The sequence below is a fragment of the Schizophyllum commune genome, assembly GCF_000143185.2.
Source record: "Schizophyllum commune H4-8 unplaced genomic scaffold SCHCOscaffold_6, whole genome shotgun sequence".
Classification (NCBI taxonomy): domain Eukaryota; kingdom Fungi; phylum Basidiomycota; class Agaricomycetes; order Agaricales; family Schizophyllaceae; genus Schizophyllum; species Schizophyllum commune.
Window position 1 is genome coordinate 1,674,608 of NW_026089543.1, and position 19,944 is coordinate 1,694,551.

Here is a 19,944-nt window from a genome sequence, read left to right on the forward strand (position 1 = left end):
ACACAGAGTATATAGTCCCGTACATAAATTATGTTCTTCCTTCTCCCAACGCACCCACCCAACGCGTACACCCGCTCAAACAACGCTCCCATTGGATCTCTTAAGATAGGGAGGGGTGGTTCTCCGCGAAGTACTCGTGGTTGTCCGCGTTCATGACCGCCTGGCTGGGCTTGTTCTTCGCGAGATCCTTGGCGCCGTCCTTCTGGTAAACGATATCGTCCGTCCCGCCATTCTACGGGCGTTGTGAGCTTCTTGTCCTCAGGCGAGGAATGAGTTTGCGTACCTTGTTGAAGTGCGACGCCTCGTGGATGAGGGTGCCCCCGCGAGAGTCCGTGCCGGTCGTCTCGGCCTCCCAGAAAGCCGGGCAGAGGTAGATGACGCCGTAGCTATCGTGTGCGGTCAGGAGGTGTTCGAAGGGCGCAGACGGATGGACGCTTACTCCTCTGGGTAGACGTAGGCGAAGGTGCCATCCTCATCACACGAGCAGTCGTACTTGAAGCTCGTGTAGTCGCCCTCGTGGATGTGCTGAAAGTGCGAGGAGACCTTGTCGTAGCGCGTCGAGTTGAACTTGCCGAACCAGGTCTTGTACCGCTTCGTCGTGCTGTTGTGGTCGGAGAGGAACTCGTACGCCTCCGCCGCGTAGTTCGTCGCCGCCTCGATGGCGTCGTTGATCTGCGAGCTCTGCGTCTTGCTGCACTTGTTGAAGTCTGCGCGCTTCGAGATGGGCAGGCGCGCGACGGCGAGCTTGCCCGCGAGCTTCGCGGAGTGTTTCGACGTGGACGCCTCGAGGGGAACGATGGTCCCGTTGTCGGCGAGGTGGTAGAAGGTCTTGTCCGTGTCGAAGTCGTACGCGTCCTCGCCCGAGTCGGTAAAGTCGTATGCAGCGCTCACTGCAAATCCGAGTTATTGATGTCCACGGGCGTAGCAACTAGGAAGGACCCACAGTCGTGCTCCTTGTCGACAGATTCGCCGGGCGCAAGAACTGTGAAGGCACTGCTGTTCTTCGCGACGATGTGGTCCATCGAGTACTTCGCGTAGACACCCGTAAACTTTGGCGACGCGCCGGCGGAGTTTCCGATGACGAAGGTGTTCGCCGGGAGCTTGCTCAGCGCGGAACGCGGATGATTGAAGAGCTTGAGCGTTTCGTCGCCCGTGTTCGTGATCGTCGTCGTGACCTTGAGGTTCTCAACGTCGGTCACGTCCGAAGGGCCTGCCGTTAAGGTCAGTATTGAGGCCAAGTAGGAATGTCCGAGCGACATACCAGCGACCTTGAGTGACAAGGACTGAGTCGCGGAGACGGCCACGGCCGAAAGCGCGAGGGACGCCAGCACAGTCGGAGACGACGAGAAGAGCATGATCTGACCGGGAACGATGCGAAGAGGGAAGATGCGGGGGGAGGGGTCTTCCTGACCTGCATGCTTGAACCCTCTCACACTTTATACGAGAATCCCGCCGATCCGGGGCATTTGACGGTGGAGGTAGCCATCACGCTCGCATTGCAAAGCGGTACGGCGACAGCCCTCCCCGACGGCCATGGCATATGCGCCCTGTAAGCGATACTCCAAATTCTTGCTGCAGAACCCTGATGGCAAATCGTCTGAGATTGCCGCCCATCCCTCGCGACGCGTCCCAGCCCAAACACACGTTGTTCCAGAGTAGGAAAGGCTTGGCGCTGACTGAAGCGAGTGACTCAAAGGGAGCTTTTGCATCTGAACGCTCAGTGCACTCAGGAACATAGCTAATCCGAATCGAGGAGGACGGAGGAACATGGGGGTTCGAGGGCGACTGTTTACTTCCGAGCACTGGGATCATACTTCCAATGATCCGGCAGTGGTCGCGTGGAGCTCACGTGGAAGCGCCAAGGACACGCACCTTTATGGCCGTTCGTCTCTTTGGTCCCGCTCATCGGACATCCAGGATTTTATCTTACTCACCCTCTCAGATATATCTATCCTGCTTGACCTTAGCTTTTGTAGACTTTGAAGGCCTGTGAGTGCTTGCATCTCTATGCAAAACTGCCGGGAGAATAGTTTCCTGGCCGGTTGTTATCGTAGCTGGGTGGTTCGGTGTAGAGGTCGCGGTGCGGCTCATGCTGCGCGTGGTCAGTGCGCCGAAGCGCTACCGTGCTAGGTTAAACTTTTCGAAGGCTCGATACAAACAAGTACAGCGGGACAGAGATTCAAATTCTGATGGTACAACGATCCTACAAAGATACCAAGTCAATATAGTCGAGTTTATTCAATTTACATGTACGCTACACCTTGCCATTCCAGCTGGACACCCGTCAGATTCGTCAGGTCGAAAAGGTCCGGCTGGTCAATCGTGATCGACCACTGCGTAAAAGGGGGTGGATCCATGTGCTGCGACATCGTGATGATCGAGTCGACTTCGATGCCGTTGTTGACCGCCTTGCCCTGCGCGTCGACGAGGTACTTGAACTGACGAATCTGGGGCAGGCTGGTAAAGCCGAAGACCGCGTTGTCCCTGCGGATGTCATTGTAGATGCCCGAGGTACCGACAGTAATCCAGACGACGGCCGTGCCAGCCTGTGAGAGCGCCGAGGGCTTGGGCACGAGGCCCTGCAAGACGACGCGCATGCCGAAGACGCGGAAGGCGCTGCCGTCGGTGAAGGGGCCTGCTGGGTATGGTAGAGCTTTGTCACCGGTGCTGGGACGAGGGACCAGGGCGAAGGTAGCAGAATGCTGTTGCTGCAGGGCGGCAATGACGCTAAGACCGATGCTGTCGAAGCACGGCTGTGGGACAAATAGTCAGTCGGTATGATAGCATACGGGCGGCTTGGGAGAACGCTCACGTCTTTGATATCGCGCACAAAATGGATGGCTAGCGGAACTGAATAAGCCAGCGTATATGTTGGAGGGTGCGATCATCGACTTACGGGACTTGTCGCTCGCCGTGCCTTCTTCGTAGCTCTCGACCTCGCGGACGAGCTGAGAGAGGTCTGCCTGATACTCCTCCATCCGCTTGCTCGGGTCGAGAACCAAGGAGCTATCCGTCAGCGTGTAGAACTTGAACGCCCACATGATGTTGCGGAGCTCGATGAGCGTGCTCGTGCGCATCGCGTCGAGGCGGTCGTAGAAGTGCAGCCGCGCGACGTCGAGCTGGTCCGCCTCGTTCTTGAACGACAGGCGCAGCGCATGCAGGCGCACCATGTCCGCCTGCGCGAGCTGCAGAGCGAGCTGGTGGTGAACGTACTCCTGCCCCGCCTTGACGGCCTGTGCGCTCGCCTGCGTCGTGAGCTTGCCGTTGATGGCGTGGTTGCGCAGCTCGAGGAGGTACCCGGAAGCGCCGCCGATGCCCTCGGAGACCGCGTAGCCCATCTGGGCCTCGACGCCGAGGATCCACTTGTCCCACGCAGCCCCACCGACGAGGGCCTGCAAGTCCCCATCGCCCTGCTCCTCGGGGAAGGGAGACAAAGCACTCGACCCGCCAGCTGCGGCGCTGTTGATGGCGTTTGCATTGTCGATAGTGGAGTGCACCATGGTCGAGATACCCGTAACAACCTTCTGGATGTTTTCCAAGGTTTTCTTGTCGATGATGCTGCCCGTCACCTTCGCGGCGGCATCTGCAGCGGCGGCGGCACTCTCAACAGCAGCAGCAGCCTCAGCAGGCGCAGCGGCGGCAGGCGCGGGGTCTCCTATACATATAGCGCCAATGGCGAGGGCGAATGCTAACATCATCATCAGCAAGACAGATCAACAAAGAAGGTATAGGGGAAAGACTCACTAACGATAGCCTGCAGTATGTTGACCACAGCGTCGAGCGTCTTCTGCCGCTGCCAAATCGCGATCCCAGCGCGAAAGGCGGACGCTTTAACGTCCAGGGTCCATTGGTGAACCTTCATGTCGTTCTGCGCCGTCGAGAGAATCTGCTGCGCGGAAAGCCACTTCGACTTCGCGTCGAGCGCAAGCTGCTGCTGCATGGCCAGTGTGCTCTGCGCCTGCACGAGCATGCTATCCCACGCCTTCAGCTGGTCGTCAACGGTGGCTTTGTTGTCCGTGAAGCGGTCGTACTGCGCCTGGAATGCGGCTCCGGCAGTGAGGATGGTCACCATCGAGTTCCTGTAGAAGTCGAGCTTTAGGACTGGCGCGTACGAGGTGCCCGGCCCAGCGAAATCGGCCGCCCTGATCTGCTGCAGGATTGCGGACGCTTGGATGTTGAGCAGCGCGCTGCTCCCATAGGCGCGGACAGTGGTGCGCACGACGTGGAGCGCAAGGAGCGCGGCGACCATTGGCTGAGTCCAGAAGAGAACGGACGTGATGCGGAGCTGCGTTGCGAGCATCTTGTACAGGTCGCCGTCGGGAGCGATGTCCTGGAAGAAGTAGCTCTTGTAGTACTCCACGGCGAGGGTGCCTTTGGTGGCCGTCAGAGAGACGCCAACGTTCCCCGACATGACGCCGAGGTTCAGCGCTTGCGGCGAGCCGTTCCCAAGCGACACGGTAATCGGCTGGTCGACGTACGTCGCCCAGATTATTACTTGAGCAGCATCGTCAGATGCGGTCGTTAGGTGGATGTTCACCGGCGCCTCCGAGGTTATCACCCTCGAAAAGATCGTGATAGAGGCGAGCGCTGGCAGCGGCAGCTGCACCGTCGGAGCGGGGGAGAGCGCGAGGATGTCAGTGTAGACATAGGTGAAGTCGACTCCGGCCGTTTGAAGGTGGCTGACGTCGACGTAGACATCGCGTGTCACAGACTGAGGAGCACGGTCAGCAGCACCGCTCGCAAGTGAGATCGACGCGGAGAACATACGCTTGTACCGGTCGTGATCTGACTGGCCATCGCAGGTATTTTGCTGAGCGAGGGAGAAGTGGCCCACTGGTGCCATTCTTGCGGGGACGAGGGCTTGTTCATGGCCATTGTCGAAGGAGGCGATGAGTAGAAAATGAATCGAGCTTCTGAAGAGGCGCTGATAGAATGACATCGGAGGGCGAGACGACTTTAAGAAGGGACAGCTATGGCCAAGTCCCCATTCCTGACACATAGCGCCGTAAACAACTACGCCACGGGGGGCTGCGCAATACGACAGCGACTGGCGTTGCTTGGGAGCTATCTCCCGTTTGGCACACGAGCCAGGAGGTGGTACCCTCATTTAGAGCTTCCATAGTAGAACGCAACGGCGCGTGAGCCTGAGAGCCTTCCGATGGGGTGTTCGATACTATTTCTGTTTGAGTCTTTGGGCGACTTCAACGCGCTCGGCGGATACATCCAAATGATGAAGCGAAGAGTGCACGAGGTATTGCGCTGTACGCAAGCCAGACGTAAGAATTGAGTGAAGGTTTGAGAACCCTCACCTGTAGCCTGAGCTACTTCATTGTTCTAGATTCGAACGGTCACGGACGTCCTCCGAGTCTGTCACCTATCGCAGCCCCTCTTGAAAACGGCCATGGTGAACTTCCTGGGACATTTATCGAGGAAGACGACACGTATGTTTCATTCCTTTGCTGGAGGCTGGTTCACGAGACCACGCCGTCGATCGAGTCGGCGGCGGATGCGGAAGGCAAAGGATCGTCTATTTGTGCAACTTTGAGCTTGTTGTGGCAAGTTCATTGCGTGACAGTATTCCGGTCACGGCGATGTGCTCGTCTCCCTTAGCCTACAACCGCCACCATCATCACGAAGCTTCTAAGGCCGCTGCCTCAGTAAGAAAAAGACAGTCGGGTCTTCGAAGAAGGACGCACGAGTTCCTCAAGATACGCTCTTTGGCCGCGGAGCCATCTGGCGATTGGACCTTGTCTATATGTGCGTCGGATTGACGGAATTCGTCCGAAGCTAATAGCATGGGATGCAGTACGTGTTCAAAGCGCGTCTTAACTCAATCAATGCATCTACCTTCACCTACCCTCCTGATCATGAACAGATGACTTTAACTTCTGCTCAACGAGCACCTTCCCCACAATTGCATGGAGCCAGTCGCGCTTCGATGCCTGGAGTAGCGCAGTGGCGTGGATAGACAGCTCTCTAAGTCGTGACGATAGAGCTGCTCACGCGCGCGGAAGGTCAACTCCGCCGGCCACCGGCGCTGCGCATTTGCGGCTGTCCCGCCTGACCATCTTCTTCAAGCCCTGCGAACGTTGAGAGTCATGCATACCTAATTATGATTGGGTCTTCAGCGAACGCCACGCACTAACGATTCCAGCGGAAAGCTCTACGACACTGTACACGGTAAAATGAACTTGAGCCTTCGGATGACGGTTCGAGCTCGTCTGCGCATCAACGTACATTATATACGCTTCAGGCTCGTCTGCTGAGTCCCCAGAGACCTCCCGTCTTTGCCTGCCAGTCTTCGCAACATCCCATCCTCTCGACGAACGACATGTCTTCCGATACTCCAACCATCGACATGACCCCGCAGGGCCTCCTGAACGCGGACGGCAACTACGTTCTCCAGCAGGAAGACGTATACAACCTCCTCAAGTATGTGTGGGCCGGTGTCTTGCTCCCCGTCACGCCGGACGACTACCAGAAGCGGCTGCAAATATCCACCGACATCGCGACCAAGCTTTCCAACGTCATCACGCCCCTCGTTGCGGCTTACAAGACCGTATGTACACTTCTCTCCTTTTTGGTGAACGTTGCGGCTGATCCTACACAGTGCAGCGCCAACTGTACGACGTTCAAGACTACGACCTACCCCAGTATCGTGGCCATCGCCAGCGACATCTACAGCTATGCCCAGAACGCTGGCGGCACTGCGCAGGATTCTTACTACGGTATGTCCCGTTCTGAGACCATTGTTGCCCCGATAGACTGACAACACCGCCCAGCCAATATCTGGCAGGGCATCCGGTCCCTGGCAAACGCCACCTCGCCCACGCAGGCGCAGCAGCTTACGGACACCATCAACGGCTTGATCGACGTGCAGGTCACGGATATCGCCAACATCAAGGCGAAGGCCGAGCAGGTCGTCACCGACTTGACGACGTTCAAGACGCAGACCGAGGGCGATCAGACGACGCTGAAGACGAACCTCGATGCGGTGGCCGCCGCTCTGAAAGCCGAGGATGGCGACTTGGCCACCTTGGAGAAGCTGCTCGTGGACAACAAAGCGGAGCTTGCGAGCGACGAGGAGGAATACGAGCATGGTGCGCATAACTCATAACGTCTATCCTTTTCTGTGCCCGGAACGCTGATAGCGCGATTCCTTACCAGACGTGATCGTGGCGTGCACGACCCTCACCTACGTCTGGGTGCCCTTGTGGGGCACCATCTCCGCTATTGTCGTCGCTGGCGTCTTCGGGAAGAAGGCGGCTGACATGGCGGATAAGATCGACGAGATGAAGAAACTCATTACGGACGAGGAGGGGAAGATCTCCGACGAGAAACGCCTCCTTGCGGACCTGAACGCGGTCGACGTATGTCATTCTCCTTCATTGTCCTTACACCCCTTCCGCTTCCCTGACGCGCCTTTTTCTCCCTAACGCGCCCTCCCTCTTCCCCGACGCTCCCCTTTCCCTTGATACATTTCTCATAGCATACCCCCAGACCGACTTGACCAACTTCTATGCCTCCATCGACCCCGCGGTCACCGCCTTGAAGGACATGATCACGGTCTGGGACAACATCTCCGCGCAGCTCACGAACCTGAAGAGCATCGTTGCGAACGACGTGAAGAAGGCGAACGCGGTCACGGCGGCGCAGACCGACGCGATTCTGGTTGCCAAGTGGAACACTCTTAAGGAGGCCGGTGAGTGCTGGCTTTGGTTCCGCCTGCGCCTGCCTGCTGGTCGTTTGCGTCGGTCTGTATTAAAATCCTCTTGCAGTTGACAAATACCGCAAGGCAGCCTATATCACGCCGATTCAGCAGTCGTCCTTGGACGCGATCTCGGCGCAGCTCCGCCAGCAGGCATCCCGCGCTGCGTAGTGAAGGTTCGCACTGGTGTAGTCGAAGTCACCCGTATTTGGCGCCAAAGCCTTCCAAGTGTCATGTAGCAATGATCAATGAATCGTGTATCCTTTTTTCGACCCCACCACGGCCTTACTCCCGTCGGATTGAGGATTCGAACTTGTGACTTTGACCACGTGACAGACTTCGGCATGTGCCGAGAACAATGAACCATCATTGTTCTCTACAACGACTGCATACCTTCTTCGTCGCAGCCTGCGGTCATCATACCGATGTCAAGTCCAAGGAATCGCTCGATGCCACAGCCGGCCTGTCCTGCAGGGCCGCCAGACGCGCCTATCTATGCCCTTTTTCCTGTTCCAGAACCTCTTGGCGGTCAAACTCGAGGGTCCACCGCTTTGGCACCTATCATCTTGGCGATCCTCCGCGCTTACAACGCATAGATTAATCGCGAAGGCCTCGCACTCTCGTTGGTGCTGAAAAATGATATATTCCCCTTGAAACCCAATAAAACCCGGTATGTACGGTACTTTTCTAGACAAGGTTTTCTTTTGTCTAATGATATGGACAGCGCCTTGGTGAACAATGGCGTCTCCCCGACGAGTTCGGCTGTACGATGTGTGCACCTTGAGAGGTGCTTGTGTTGCGCCGAATGAGCCGTGCGACGTGCATGGCTTCTGCGGCGCCCAATCACCCAGCAGCCTAACGAATCTCGGCGCCTACACGCACGTCCCTTACTGACATACGTTGAACAGCATGTTGCAGCAGCGTTTATAAGGATAGTCGTGCTCATAGCTACGAGGAGAAGGTGAATGAGTCATCGGGGAAGAGACACTGACAGGAAACGACGTACCAGCGACCCCAGGAATCCGCGGGATAACAGAACGAGCTGGAGAGGCGCTGGTCGAATTTCCGACGGCAGCACCACTTCGTGCCGGGGAGAGCCCAGTCGACCATGCAGGTGGTGGGCGACATGGAGACATGACGGGGCTCGGCAGCTGGGGAGGGCGGTCAGCAAGGGTGTGCGGAGGGCTTGAAGGCAGGGCTTCGGGCGAAGGTACGCCTACTCACTCTCTGTTCGCGACTGCATTTCTGGTCGGCTTCCGGGTTGTGCGGACCCGTCAGTTTCCGTGTGTTCGTTATTCTGCTGAGCCCGGTGTTTGACGAGCCAGCGCGGTGGTAATGGGGGCAAGCCTTTCGACATGCGCTCGGCGTTGGTCTCCGCGGCAACGATTGTGACCAGGAGCGCCAGGACGGCGAGGATGAGGCGAAAAAGGCTGAGCTGCATGGCTGATGGTGCAGAGTAAATGGGTGAAGCCGAAGGAGGAGGTAAGGCGTGTCGAGTTCGAATGCGTTCGGAGGACCCAGCACGCTCTCTTTTATTTCTCCATTGTTCTGCCTCCGTGCCCATCCCAGGGACGCGACGGCAGAGCTATTGTACTCATAATTGTTTTTCGCCCTCCCATTCGGCATGCACAACGAGTCCGTGCAGGCCTGGACAAGGATTGCGAGCATCGGGCGCCGTCGCTTTGTTATGCTACCCGAAGAATATTCGCTTGTGCATTCCCATGTGTTATGGGCCTGCCCCTGCCGCGCCCCATTCGCGTCCATGACGGTCACGACAGTAGCCGGTCTTGTGCGTGTATTTGTATTGTGCGCTCTCACGCGTATGGCCGTCTTGTGCGTGACTATTACAAGGGCAGTGCGCGGAGGCAAATCTCGTCCCAATTCGTCGACAAGGGCTACCAATTGTGGATACTGGTGAAGGAAGATGCCGTGCCGGGCGTGCCGGGCGGCCAAAAAACCCTTGGCCGCTGACGTTGTGGGTCCAGATTGAGCCCGTGCGAAAATCAGCGATGACGTCGTGCGGTCCGCTTCGGCGCGTCGGGCATGCGCGCTTAGCCATCCGTGCTACCGTCCGACCACTACTTACCATGGCGGGCCAGTGGTCGCAGTACCTCAACCGGTCCGCGCAGGTCTTCAAGGACAATGTCGGGAAACGTTGCGTGGTTGTCTCGCTCCCCCCTTTCGCGCGTTGACAACCGGCAGTCGTCTTCATGAAGGGCGCGGACCTCCCCTCGCGTGCGCCCCTCCCCCTGCTCGCGCTAAATACCCCCGAGGACCTCAAGGGTTTTGCAACGGGATGTGATTCCGACGTCGGTGGCCGCTCGACCGCGAAGCTCGAGCTCGACACGGATCCGAAGCGCCTCCTGCCAGGCAAGAGCGCCGTCGGCCGCTTCTGGGGTGAGATGCGGTTGGACGTGCAGCCCGGTAAGGAGCGCACCTTGCGCAGTGGGTACGCAGGATTCAGGAGCATGGTGCGTCAGCAGCGTTTTGCGTCCGCCTACCAATCGTGCTGACCGTGCGTGCCTTCGCTCTACTACTCTCGATTGCCTCGATCGTCGGTGGCTTATCCTCCCTCCTTACCGCTTATTCCCCCGCCTTACTGATTATCCATAATTATTGTCCTCCCCCCAGCCCCGGCCAACCCTCTTCGGCGAAATGCTGCACAATGTCAGCTACCACGACTACCTGGCTTTGCGCGTGCGCGCAGGGGGCGACCCGCGGACGTGGAATTCGTACTTCGTGAACATCCAGACCGAGGGCGGCTACTCGAATGATCTCTGGCAACACAGACTGTACTTCAAGCGCTCGGATGGTGGCTGGGAAGATGTATACGTGCGTGCTTGATCTTTCTAGTGGATTTCTCCGTCCGCGAGCGGGCGTTCGCAATCCGTTTCGGACGCGGACTGCTACCGTCGCTTATTCCTCCCGTCCTTTTTCGCCTTTCTTTATAATCTTCATCGTTCCCGTCTCTGCTCTCGCTGCAGTTTTCGACCACTGCTTGCAAATCCTCTTCCCTCATGCGACTCTCGCTTGTTCCTCATCCCGACTCTCTCGCTCGTTCCTCTCACCCCTCATCAATTGTTATCCCCCCCTCTGTATCGCTGCCCTTCCCTCATATTCACCTCTCCTCCCAGATCCCCTTCGACAATTTCGTGCGCAAGAACGCGGGCGAGATCGCGCGCGACCAGTACAAAATGCCGCGCAACCAACTTCGTACCATCGGCGTCTCCATCCTCGGTGGTAACAGCCTCGTCGCGGGGCCGTACGAGCTGGGGATTGACACGATATCTGCGGTCGTGGAGCCTGGGGACATCCAAGAAGCTCAATCTGAAAAGGCTTGAACGCCGACCATTGGATTTGCCCCATTGTACTTGTACTATATACTAAACTTATGGATAATGGGACTGTCTACTATTCCATTGGCCATGACGTTCGTCAAGAAAGACCCAAGGCTTGCGAAGCACTGCTAGGCACGCAGGAACTGAAAGTCAGACGGAGTCCATAAGCAGTTGGCGCCTATGGACACCGGTAGACACAAACGCGGCACGTGGGCTTAGTTACCGACCCACGAGGCAAGCCACGTGGATCAAAATTGCTTCCGCAGTGACCCTCCCGCCCAAGTCTCCTCGTCGCTCGCGTAGAATGGTCCCAATTGCTAGATAGCCCTAACCCTCTCACATCAACGAATCCGCAAGTTCCGATTGATTCTATGGTACTCAGAATATACAACGAGGAAGAAAGAAAACTAAGGTAAACGAGCGGACACGTATATCCAAGATACGAGCATGAGGGAGATGGCATGAAGAGCGCGAGTAAGGGCGAAGACGCAGGGGTAACCATGATGCCGCGCCTGCCCCGGGTAATACCATGCGAGTCGAGTGGAATGCCAGGTGAATGAGATGGAAGACCATGCGACGCACGTAGTGGTACGGGTAACGTCGAGCGAGGCAGGTAGGTAGGTAGGTCAGGTAAGGACGGGGTAGTGACCGGCCGCGCAGGTATGAAGGGCAAGGGCGAAGGACAAGAAAAACCCAGGGAGAAGGATTACAATACTACGCAGCCACCACAGCAGCCGCCGGATGCCTCGTCGGGGCTGCCGAACGTCGCGGGTGCGCCGCCACCGCCGCCAGACGGCATGTTTTTACCCTGTTCTTGCTGGAAGGGGGTTAGTAAGGGTGGAGAGGTAAGGTGATAGGATGTATAGAATAGGTACGGTGAGGCGAGTGATAGGGAGGTCAAGAGACGATCGGGAGGTAGGGAGTGTGATAAGGATGCAGAGGCGATAGTGTGCTAGGGATGAAAGCGTACCTTGTTGTATTTGCGAATTTCGCGGACGAGGCTGGTGAAGGCCTGGTCGACGTTTATGCGCTGCTTGGCCGATGTCTCGATGAAGACGCAGCCAAAGTGCTTCGCGAGATCGCGGCCCTCTGTAAAAGCACAAGCGCATGAGCACCAGGGCAGCGGGAGAGAACAAGGTATAACGCACCGTTCATGCCGACCTGGCGCTCATACTCCAAGTCGCACTTGTTCGCAACGACGACGATGGGGAACCAATCCTGGTCCTTCACGCGGAGGATCTGCTGGTGGAACGTGCTGATTTCCTCGAAGGAGCTCCGGGACGTGATGGAGTAGACGAGCAGGAAGCCCTCGCCCGTGCGCATGTACTGCTCCCGCATGGCCCTGGGCGGATTCAATCCCGGTCAGCAACAGCAGTGCGTGGTGAGCGGCCGCTTCGACGCACCCGTACTCCTCCTGCCCTGCGGTATCGAGCACGTCGAGCAGCGCAACCTCCTCGTCGATCACGCATTGCTTGCGATACGAATCTGGGGCCCAGACGCGTCAATATTGCGCTGCAGGGCCGGTCGCGCGCATGCGCATGTGCTCACCTTCGATCGTCGGGTCGTACTCGTCGACGAAGTGGCTTTGGATGAACTGGATTGTCAGCGCGGATTTGCCGACGCCTGCGGGCGAAAGGACGTGAGCACGGCGCGCATTGAACGCGACTGCAGCGTGAGTGACTAACCACCACCGCCGACTACGACCAGCTTGTACTCCCGGAGAAACTGAGCCTGGGAGGGATGTCAGCGCGCGCCCTCGCTGGGCACCGTCGCGCTCACCCTGGACGCCATCGTTGAAAAGCAAGAAGGGAAGAGGAAAGGCCGTCAAGTGCGGACGGGCGAGGGGAGTGAAAGCAGGCGGAAGCACGTTCAGCCAGCATCAGGAAACCCCCCTATGCGATATAAACACGACCAAACACTTGTAACACCCCAGGCTCCCATCATGATCCCATCCCGCGAGGACCCACAACGAGCCCAGTGGCGGCGGGGACCTCGCCTCGGAGGAGGAAAGCATGCACCGCTAGCATGTCACTACCCTCTGACAGCGAAGCCTGGCAGCCCAATTCAGTGCAAGTGTCAACACCGTCTTCAGTCAGGTTTCGCTATGCAGTACACAGTAGCGCTAGCCTATACAGCTTGCATCAAGCTGTTCACCGACTCTGACGGACATCATCAAGAGCGATGGCTGTATGATTCGTCACGGTGCAGCAGTGCACCATCTCACCTCGCAAGTCAACCCGCTGCGCGCGGTCGCATGCTGTTCGGGTCTTGAGGAACATCCCCCTCCTCATCCCATCTAAGAGAAGGGAAAGAGTGTAGAACAACGCATGCCTGCAATACGTAGCACTATGATACAACAACAACGAAGAAGAATAACAAAGTAAGCCATCCAACGTAAAATGTTCAAGCAGTCCCAGTCCGCCCGCGCGTGAAGAAGGGATATCCGTATCCGAGAAGACATCCGTATCCGAATCAGTCAAAGTCAAGTAGCAAAAGTAGGCCGGAGTGGCGAGTCGTGGGCGCGTCCTTTTGACAGCACCCATAGCGTGGTAGCTCGCCAGTATGAAGCCCGACTCCCTGCGCCGCCGAGAACGTAGAGTGTAGGAAACTTCGGGCGACGCAACGCAGGTATGCAGAGTCAGGGCTCCCCTCGGCACCAGTGCCAGGATCGACCTATCCATGTATACCTCATATCGATGTCGGATACCATAGCGCATGAAGGCCGCCTAGAGCTGCCCACGATACGGCTTCACCAACCTCCGCGACCCCGCGCTCGACGTGCTCGACAGGCTCCCCGTCGGGCTCGATGGCCGGCCCATCATGAGCTCCCGAGGGAGGCGGCCCGTGGGGTGTGGGTTGGCGGCAGCAGCGGCCGGCTGGCGGGGCATACCACCATTTTCTGGCTGCCGCGCCAGCCACCCACGGATGTCCTGCGACGCCACGGACGGCGTCTGCGCACGATTAGGCGGCGGCACAAGGCGCTGTTGACCAGGAGGGCTCTGAGCGCGACCGACAGGGCCTGGCGGCGTCTGCGCGCGGCTCGTTCCGGTGGGACGCTGCTGACTCGGCAGCACGAGCACGCGCAGGCTGCTCTCCGACGACGCGACTGAGATGCGGTTCGAGGTCACGCCCGTATTGTGATTGGCGGACATGTTCGAGTCGACGCTCCCGTGCGCCACGCTGCCGTCCGCGTTATAGCGCACGCGCGGCGTGGCGTTTGCGTTATAAGAAGGGGCACCGCTCGCGTCGTACGAAGGCTTGCGCTCCCACATTTTCCGCGCCACGGGGGCGGGCTGCGGCACGCGCCAGCTGCCGATCTCGGGCGACTCGGGCTGCTTTTCGCTCGTGCTTGAGAGGGAGGAGGCGACCGACAGTTGACGAGGATGCATGGAGGCAGCAGATGGCTGACGGACGCCGGCAGCGTACGAGGTGTTGCCAGCGCGGGAATGTTGGGAGGGTGCCTGGTTGTACGCCAGCGTCGGCACGCTCGTCTGACTTTGCAGACTCGGCCTCGGCTGACTCGACTGCGAATACCATGACATCGTATTCCCGTCCTTCTCCAAGTCCTTCTTGGACGAAAAGGCGCTGGCGAGGGTGCCGATGACGTTCGTCTTCGACGGCGTGGTGAAGGAGGGCGAGTCGAAGGCGGGGCCAAGGACGCGGAAGGTGTTGTAAAGGAGGAGGACGTTGGCGACGCCTGGGGGTGAGGGTGAGTGAGGTCCATAAAGATGTCAAAGAAACAGATGATGAAGGTGAGGAGGGTTGATCAAGCGTCAAAGAGGATGGGACAACTCACTGATCATGAAATAGAGAACGAAGGCGACCATGATGACTGGGAAGGGTATGGCGAAGCCCGCGATGGCGAGGAGCAGCGTGATCGAGTAGGGCAGCATGAGGATGATGTATACTAAACCGAAGTTCAGTAATTGCCTTTGAAGTATGCAACGGCTGGGAGCTTACCGATTGGATACCTACAAAGTGCGTTAGTACCAACGAAACCGTTTCAGTTAGGCTGCCACTCACCAAACAAGGCTGTGGGCAATGCTGACCACGAATTGGTGGTATCCTTGGCCTTCCGTCATGTCGTATCTGGCCGCGGGGTTGAAGTTGAGGCTGCAGTCTCGTCAGCATAAAACTCTCGTGCATAATCTCGTGTCAACTCACGAAATCCCATCGCGAATCTTCAGCGTCCCCCGCAGCACCAGGAATATAAGTGAGTAAAGAATGGCAGAAAGGACCGACGCTATAAAGATCTGTATCCGATGGTTAGCCCGCTTTCCGTACCGCTCTGACAGCCCCCATCACTCTGGCAACCCCTACTCACAGGCAAGATGTGGAACTCAAACTGCTGCGTAGGATACACGTTTCGCACGGCACACGATAGCCCAGATATGCCGTACAGCGGGCCCGCATCGCGCGGCGCGAGCGTGGGTAGTGTCACTAGAGAGCAAAGTTTGAGAACCTGGGTCAATCGCCTCATTGTAAGCGCGGGCGAACCTAGCAGCACAGACCCGACCCAGCCAGCGGTGATCGTGACGGTGCCAATGACGGCGGAATGGCGGACGCGAAGGCCGAGGGATGCAAATGAATGGAAGGCGATGGCGACCGTGAAGTACGCGGTGGCGCAGTTGCCCAGCTGCATCATTACGGCTGTAGTGCTTCGTTAGATGGATGGAGTAGACGGAGATACTTTGGGTTTGTCCGACCTTGCGCCTGACAGTACGAATCTGGTAGTCTCAATCAGCGCCACGAAAGGGGATACAACTCCGAGTAACTCACTGTCGTCGATGCCGCTGTCAACGGTGTACTTGATCCCCATCAGCCCGGACACGCAGTTGCACATATTCTGTGAGTTCCAATGAGCATCTAGCCATACTGAAAGTAGTGCTAAGACGTACCGCAACAAGCAAGCACACCGCATAGTTGCCCAGCTGCGTCCTGAAGAACGCATATTCCTTGGGCAGCGTGGGGTCCTTCCGCAAGAACCTGCGGGTCGCCAGCCATGCAATCCTCACCGCGACAGACACCAGCGCAAGCGTCGATATCACCGCAAAGCCGTTGACCACCTAGCAGACGTGCGCAGCGTCGTTAGCCCCTCAGGGTCTAGACTGATATACGACCACTAACCCGAACGCTCGATCGCTCGCTGTCGGTGAACTCCAGATGCTCCATCACCATGGGCCCGGGAGGAAAGACTGGGTCAGTTTGCGCCATTGCGAAGCTCGTTAATCCGCGAGGGAGCGCGCTGGATACGGAGGGGCTGCTCGGGGGAACGCAGACAATGTGCAAGCGTCAAGAAGGCTGACCCGCGCCCGGACGATCTCTGACCGCCTGAAGAATGGCAAGCAAAGGGGGGAAGCCTGTCCCAGAGAGAAAAGAACGAAGCAGAGCAAGGAAACAATAAAAACAGGCAGATGGTGGTCGAGGACAAGCTGCCTTGACTGCGCGTTCAACCTCCTTGGCGCTGGGATCGACGCGCCCCGGCCGGTTCGGCCCGGTGATGTCAATCAGGCCCCCTTGATTCCCGAACTCGTTTCCCAGGCCGAGAAGTGCATTAGTCGCCCAGGCCTAGCAACAACCGGGGTCCATGCATATCTCTATATGGGTATCATTTACGCGCGAAGAACTTCTCTATCCCCTCCGCCTTCCCTCCCTTTTTCCGCTTTTTGGTGGGCCGGACGGGTGCAGGTGTAGGCGTGACGCGCTCGCTCCTGGCCAGGTCCTGCGCAAAGTGGAAATCATCGTGCTCCAGGCGTAGCGCGGCAAGCGCACTCGCACGGTCACCCGCATCGTCAGGTCGATATGGCAACGCGATATCTTTCCGGCAACGCGCGCAGCGGAAAGCCGCGTCCGAGTCGCGCGTGCCGCCGCCCGAATCGAGCGTGTCGTCGACGTCAACTACATCCGAGAGTGCCCCATCCTCCGGGGGCTCCCCAACATTCGGGGGCTCCTCCTCATCCTCCCGCGGACGCTTGCCGGTTGCAGGGCTGCTGGGGCCGGCGATCTGTGCGCTGCTGCTGCTCCCTGGCTTCGCGTTGCTGCTTCCTTGTCTTGGATTGGCGCTTCTTGCACCCCTGCTTCCTGGCTTTGCGGGGGTGCTACTCGCCGGCTTGGCGTTCGCGAAAAATCCAGAGATGCTCTGCTGCCCCGCTTCCGAGTTGCCTATACCCGTGAACGCCAGCTGCACCGACGAGACATTCAGTGCAGTCGTCGCACTCCCGACGAGCTCTGACCAGAGCTTGTCCGCTAGGCGCGCGATGTAGTCGACGGTGGCCTCGTTGGTGAAGGGGAATGGAGCCTGCTTCGAGCGTCCGGTGTCGTAGCCTGGCGATTGTCAGTCGAAAGAGCGTGCTAAGTGGATACGAATCCCCTTACCTTTTCTCGCATGCAGCACCAGCGTCTTCGGCCACAAATTTGGGCTCTCCAGCCTTGCGTCCTTCAACCGCAGTGCTAGCTCGGCAGCGAGCACCCGCAACCACTGATGTCCGTCGGCGGCGTTGGTGATGGGCTTGGGCAGGTTCTTCGAGGCCAGCATGCTCTTGAATAGGGCGGTCTTCTCTTTGACTGCAGGGATCGTTAGACGGAGGACGTTCGCAATGCAGACGGGGCACTCGTCGCGGAGGCGGGCACTTGTGATAGTAGAAGGCACTCTCAACGCAGACGTGCACCCGTCACGGAAATAGTAAGACATACCTTCGTTCCTATCAATGCCCCTGCTCGCCAATCAGGTCAGTAGCCGCATCAAAGAGGATAAGGTTTGGTGTGAGCACCCACCGAAGCACCTCGTACACCCAGATTGACTCCTCGCCGAACTTCTGCTGCATCTCCTCTGTAACGGGGGCGTCAACACTCAACTCCGAGCTTCGCAAGAGCATTCGACGAAGTAATCGCGGCGGCCCACAACCAAGTAATCACGACAGAGGTAATCGCACCAGCTTACTCACCAAGAGGTATCATCCTATGTCCCAATTATCAGTCAACCATCCCCCATACTTGCACCAGTGTACTGGCACTCACAACAAATCCCCCACCGTCGACGCATCGTACTCCTGGGCGATCGCCTTGCCGAGCTTGCCGCCCAGGAATCGGATCTATATCTACGCCAGTCAGCATTCCCTCTGCAGCATAGATCTCGTACGGCAGCACGCTAAGTCCGCCCACAAGGGGACGCGACGCTGATGAGCAAAGTGCCCATCGACTCGCAACCACAATAAAGAAGGAAAAAAGAACACGGCGACAACAGAAAATGAGGTACCCGCCTTCTGAAAAGGCAACGGCCTGAGGTAGTTTGGGATCGCTGCGTTGCGGAGGACGTTCTGTTAGGGTTTGGTCAGACGAGGGACCAAAAATCCCCCTTCGAGGTCCCCGACTTCGGACGGGGTAGAATATCGACTTACCAGGCCCCGAGGTTTCCGATACGAGGCCGTCAGCTGGAAGGCAAGAGTTTAGCACCCCAGTTGTCCTTATTGGAGGATATCCCTACCTTCGCCAGGAACTTATTTCGCCCGATGCCCTGCACCAAGCGTCAGTTGAGTATGGGATTTCAGTAGCACTAGGGCTTAGCGCTTAGCCGCCCAGCTCACCGCACTCGTCGTATACCCCAACCGCGCATATATCTCCTCCTTCGCCTTCAGCATGTATTCCGCCGCGATAGCCAGAGCATGATCGTGCCACGTCGTTGGATCGTCCTCCAGGTTGGGTGCATCGTCCTCTGATTCGGGTGCATCGACCTCGTCCTCGTCCTTGTGTTCGTCCTCGCCCTGCTTCCCTCTCTCTTTCTCTTTGTCCGGCGGAGGGTGTACCGGGATGACCGTGCCCAGCCCTTCCCATGATAATGGAGGAGGAGGAGGAAGCGGACTGTCCGCCCCCCTTGGCGCGTCGTGGGGGACGGAGGCGAGGTAGGGGAAGCGCTCGAGGAGCTTGGCCTTGGCGAGCTTGGTGAAGTCGAAGAAGGCTTCGTCGATGGAGGCTTTTTCTGAGATGGGTGATGAGTAAGGGGGGTGGGTCATGGGGGTGGTAAGGAGGGAGGGAACGAGGCGCATGATCGAGAAGAAGGTAAGTAGGTTGGGGACGATGTAGGTAGGGAGGGGAGAGGGTGGATGAAGGGGAGGAAGGCGCTGACGCACCTATCTCGACGTCCGGAAGCAGCTCCTTGAAGAGACTCTGCATCTTCGTGCTCTCGCGGCGGTAGAAGTCGAGGGAGACCTGGTCGAGCGTCCGTCAGAAAGTGTCGTGCATGCACATGCATGAGCTCGCGTACCTTATGCGTCTTTGTATCCACATCATCCCAGTAGCCAGGCTCTTTCTCGCCCTCCTTGTATGTCGCCACATGCACAACCTTCAGATGCGGACAGCGCTTCAGGGCGTCTTGTAGCTTGTCCATTCGCGAGATGCCTGGACGTTCGTGAATCAGTCAGTTAGTCAGGTGGGGTTAAGCCGTAGTCTATGCACGTACCATACTTCCGCGCAGGATAGTTCACCGCGATGAGCGCATTCCACTGCAGCACAACTAACGGCTGCTCCTTATCCACCCCCAGCCTGACCATCTCGCACGCTATCATCCGCACACACCCGTCAGCCACCCCATCTATCTCAAATCAGACTTTTGCCGCCACGCACCCGCATAGAACGCATCGCTATCGCACAGCGCCACCACCCTCAGGGGATCGCGCACGCCCAGGTTCGAGCTATGCAGCTGGCGATAGGTGACGGTCGGATCGAGGTCAAAGTCATTATTGGTCGCCTTCCCCTTCCCCTTCCACGATATCGGGTAGGCAGCCATGGTGGGTACGAGCGAGGCAGGACGCGTCGCGTCGAGATGACGAGCAGAGACAAGCGCGCTCGCCGGGCCGCCGGCGCGGCACTCGGCGAGCTTGACGCGATCACGTGCGATGTCGA

General features: G+C 58.0%; 8 protein-coding genes across 8 annotated transcripts; 2 read left to right on the forward strand and 6 right to left on the reverse strand.

The window, feature by feature from the left end:
- Positions 1-100: 100 nt before the first annotated feature.
- On the reverse strand, positions 101-1,259 carry SCHCODRAFT_055993 (zincin; the record flags this gene model as incomplete). Its single annotated transcript, XM_003031665.1, has 4 exons — positions 101-232; positions 284-386; positions 440-890; positions 944-1,259. The coding sequence occupies 4 exons, from the start codon at positions 1,257-1,259 to the stop codon at positions 101-103; spliced, it is 1,002 nt and encodes a 333-aa protein (XP_003031711.1).
- A 903-nt stretch (positions 1,260-2,162) lies between these two features.
- SCHCODRAFT_02626537 (uncharacterized protein) lies at positions 2,163-5,118 on the reverse strand. The gene is made up of 5 exons (XM_050345356.1): positions 4,768-5,118; positions 3,745-4,711; positions 2,897-3,688; positions 2,813-2,841; positions 2,163-2,753 (listed from the first exon to the last, which is right to left on the reverse strand). The coding sequence occupies exons 1-5, from the start codon at positions 4,873-4,875 to the stop codon at positions 2,244-2,246; spliced, it is 2,406 nt and encodes an 801-aa protein (XP_050200125.1). The 5' UTR covers positions 4,876-5,118; the 3' UTR covers positions 2,163-2,243.
- Positions 5,119-6,272: 1,154 nt separating this feature from the next.
- On the forward strand, positions 6,273-8,004 carry SCHCODRAFT_02626545 (uncharacterized protein). The gene is made up of 6 exons (XM_003032101.2): positions 6,273-6,559; positions 6,611-6,728; positions 6,783-7,100; positions 7,168-7,370; positions 7,501-7,702; positions 7,779-8,004. The coding sequence occupies exons 1-6, from the start codon at positions 6,332-6,334 to the stop codon at positions 7,877-7,879; spliced, it is 1,170 nt and encodes a 389-aa protein (XP_003032147.1). The 5' UTR covers positions 6,273-6,331; the 3' UTR covers positions 7,880-8,004.
- Positions 8,005-8,541: 537 nt separating this feature from the next.
- On the reverse strand, positions 8,542-9,233 carry SCHCODRAFT_02542567 (uncharacterized protein). Its single transcript, XM_003031663.2, has 3 exons — positions 8,933-9,233; positions 8,715-8,859; positions 8,542-8,656 (listed from the first exon to the last, which is right to left on the reverse strand). The coding sequence occupies exons 1-3, from the start codon at positions 9,147-9,149 to the stop codon at positions 8,596-8,598; spliced, it is 423 nt and encodes a 140-aa protein (XP_003031709.1). The 5' UTR covers positions 9,150-9,233; the 3' UTR covers positions 8,542-8,595.
- A 531-nt stretch (positions 9,234-9,764) lies between these two features.
- Positions 9,765-11,148, forward strand: SCHCODRAFT_02626551 (CIA30-domain-containing protein). The gene is made up of 4 exons (XM_050345357.1): positions 9,765-9,862; positions 9,911-10,179; positions 10,340-10,540; positions 10,843-11,148. Exons 1-4 carry the CDS (start codon positions 9,796-9,798, stop codon positions 11,047-11,049), a joined length of 744 nt encoding a protein of 247 aa, XP_050200126.1. The 5' UTR covers positions 9,765-9,795; the 3' UTR covers positions 11,050-11,148.
- Positions 11,149-11,392: 244 nt separating this feature from the next.
- SCHCODRAFT_02626554 (ras-domain-containing protein) lies at positions 11,393-12,963 on the reverse strand. Its single transcript, XM_003031662.2, has 7 exons — positions 12,826-12,963; positions 12,732-12,777; positions 12,595-12,669; positions 12,450-12,531; positions 12,195-12,388; positions 12,017-12,135; positions 11,393-11,863 (listed from the first exon to the last, which is right to left on the reverse strand). The coding sequence occupies exons 1-7, from the start codon at positions 12,835-12,837 to the stop codon at positions 11,753-11,755; spliced, it is 639 nt and encodes a 212-aa protein (XP_003031708.1). The 5' UTR covers positions 12,838-12,963; the 3' UTR covers positions 11,393-11,752.
- Positions 12,964-13,772: 809 nt separating this feature from the next.
- On the reverse strand, positions 13,773-16,260 carry SCHCODRAFT_02701501 (uncharacterized protein; the record flags this gene model as incomplete). Its single annotated transcript, XM_003031661.2, has 11 exons — positions 13,773-14,743; positions 14,843-14,953; positions 15,007-15,017; positions 15,070-15,159; positions 15,211-15,299; positions 15,371-15,486; positions 15,544-15,696; positions 15,753-15,773; positions 15,826-15,892; positions 15,945-16,112; positions 16,174-16,260. The coding sequence occupies 11 exons, from the start codon at positions 16,258-16,260 to the stop codon at positions 13,773-13,775; spliced, it is 1,884 nt and encodes a 627-aa protein (XP_003031707.2).
- A 309-nt stretch (positions 16,261-16,569) lies between these two features.
- On the reverse strand, positions 16,570-19,864 carry SCHCODRAFT_02542579 (DNA/RNA polymerase). The gene is made up of 14 exons (XM_050343616.1): positions 19,666-19,864; positions 19,502-19,600; positions 19,307-19,440; positions 19,173-19,251; positions 18,630-19,021; positions 18,530-18,559; positions 18,444-18,476; positions 18,288-18,362; positions 18,064-18,137; positions 17,821-17,895; positions 17,740-17,759; positions 17,422-17,610; positions 17,119-17,370; positions 16,570-16,944 (listed from the first exon to the last, which is right to left on the reverse strand). The coding sequence occupies exons 1-14, from the start codon at positions 19,826-19,828 to the stop codon at positions 16,655-16,657; spliced, it is 1,905 nt and encodes a 634-aa protein (XP_050200127.1). The 5' UTR covers positions 19,829-19,864; the 3' UTR covers positions 16,570-16,654.
- Between the last annotated feature and the right edge of the window lie 80 nt (positions 19,865-19,944).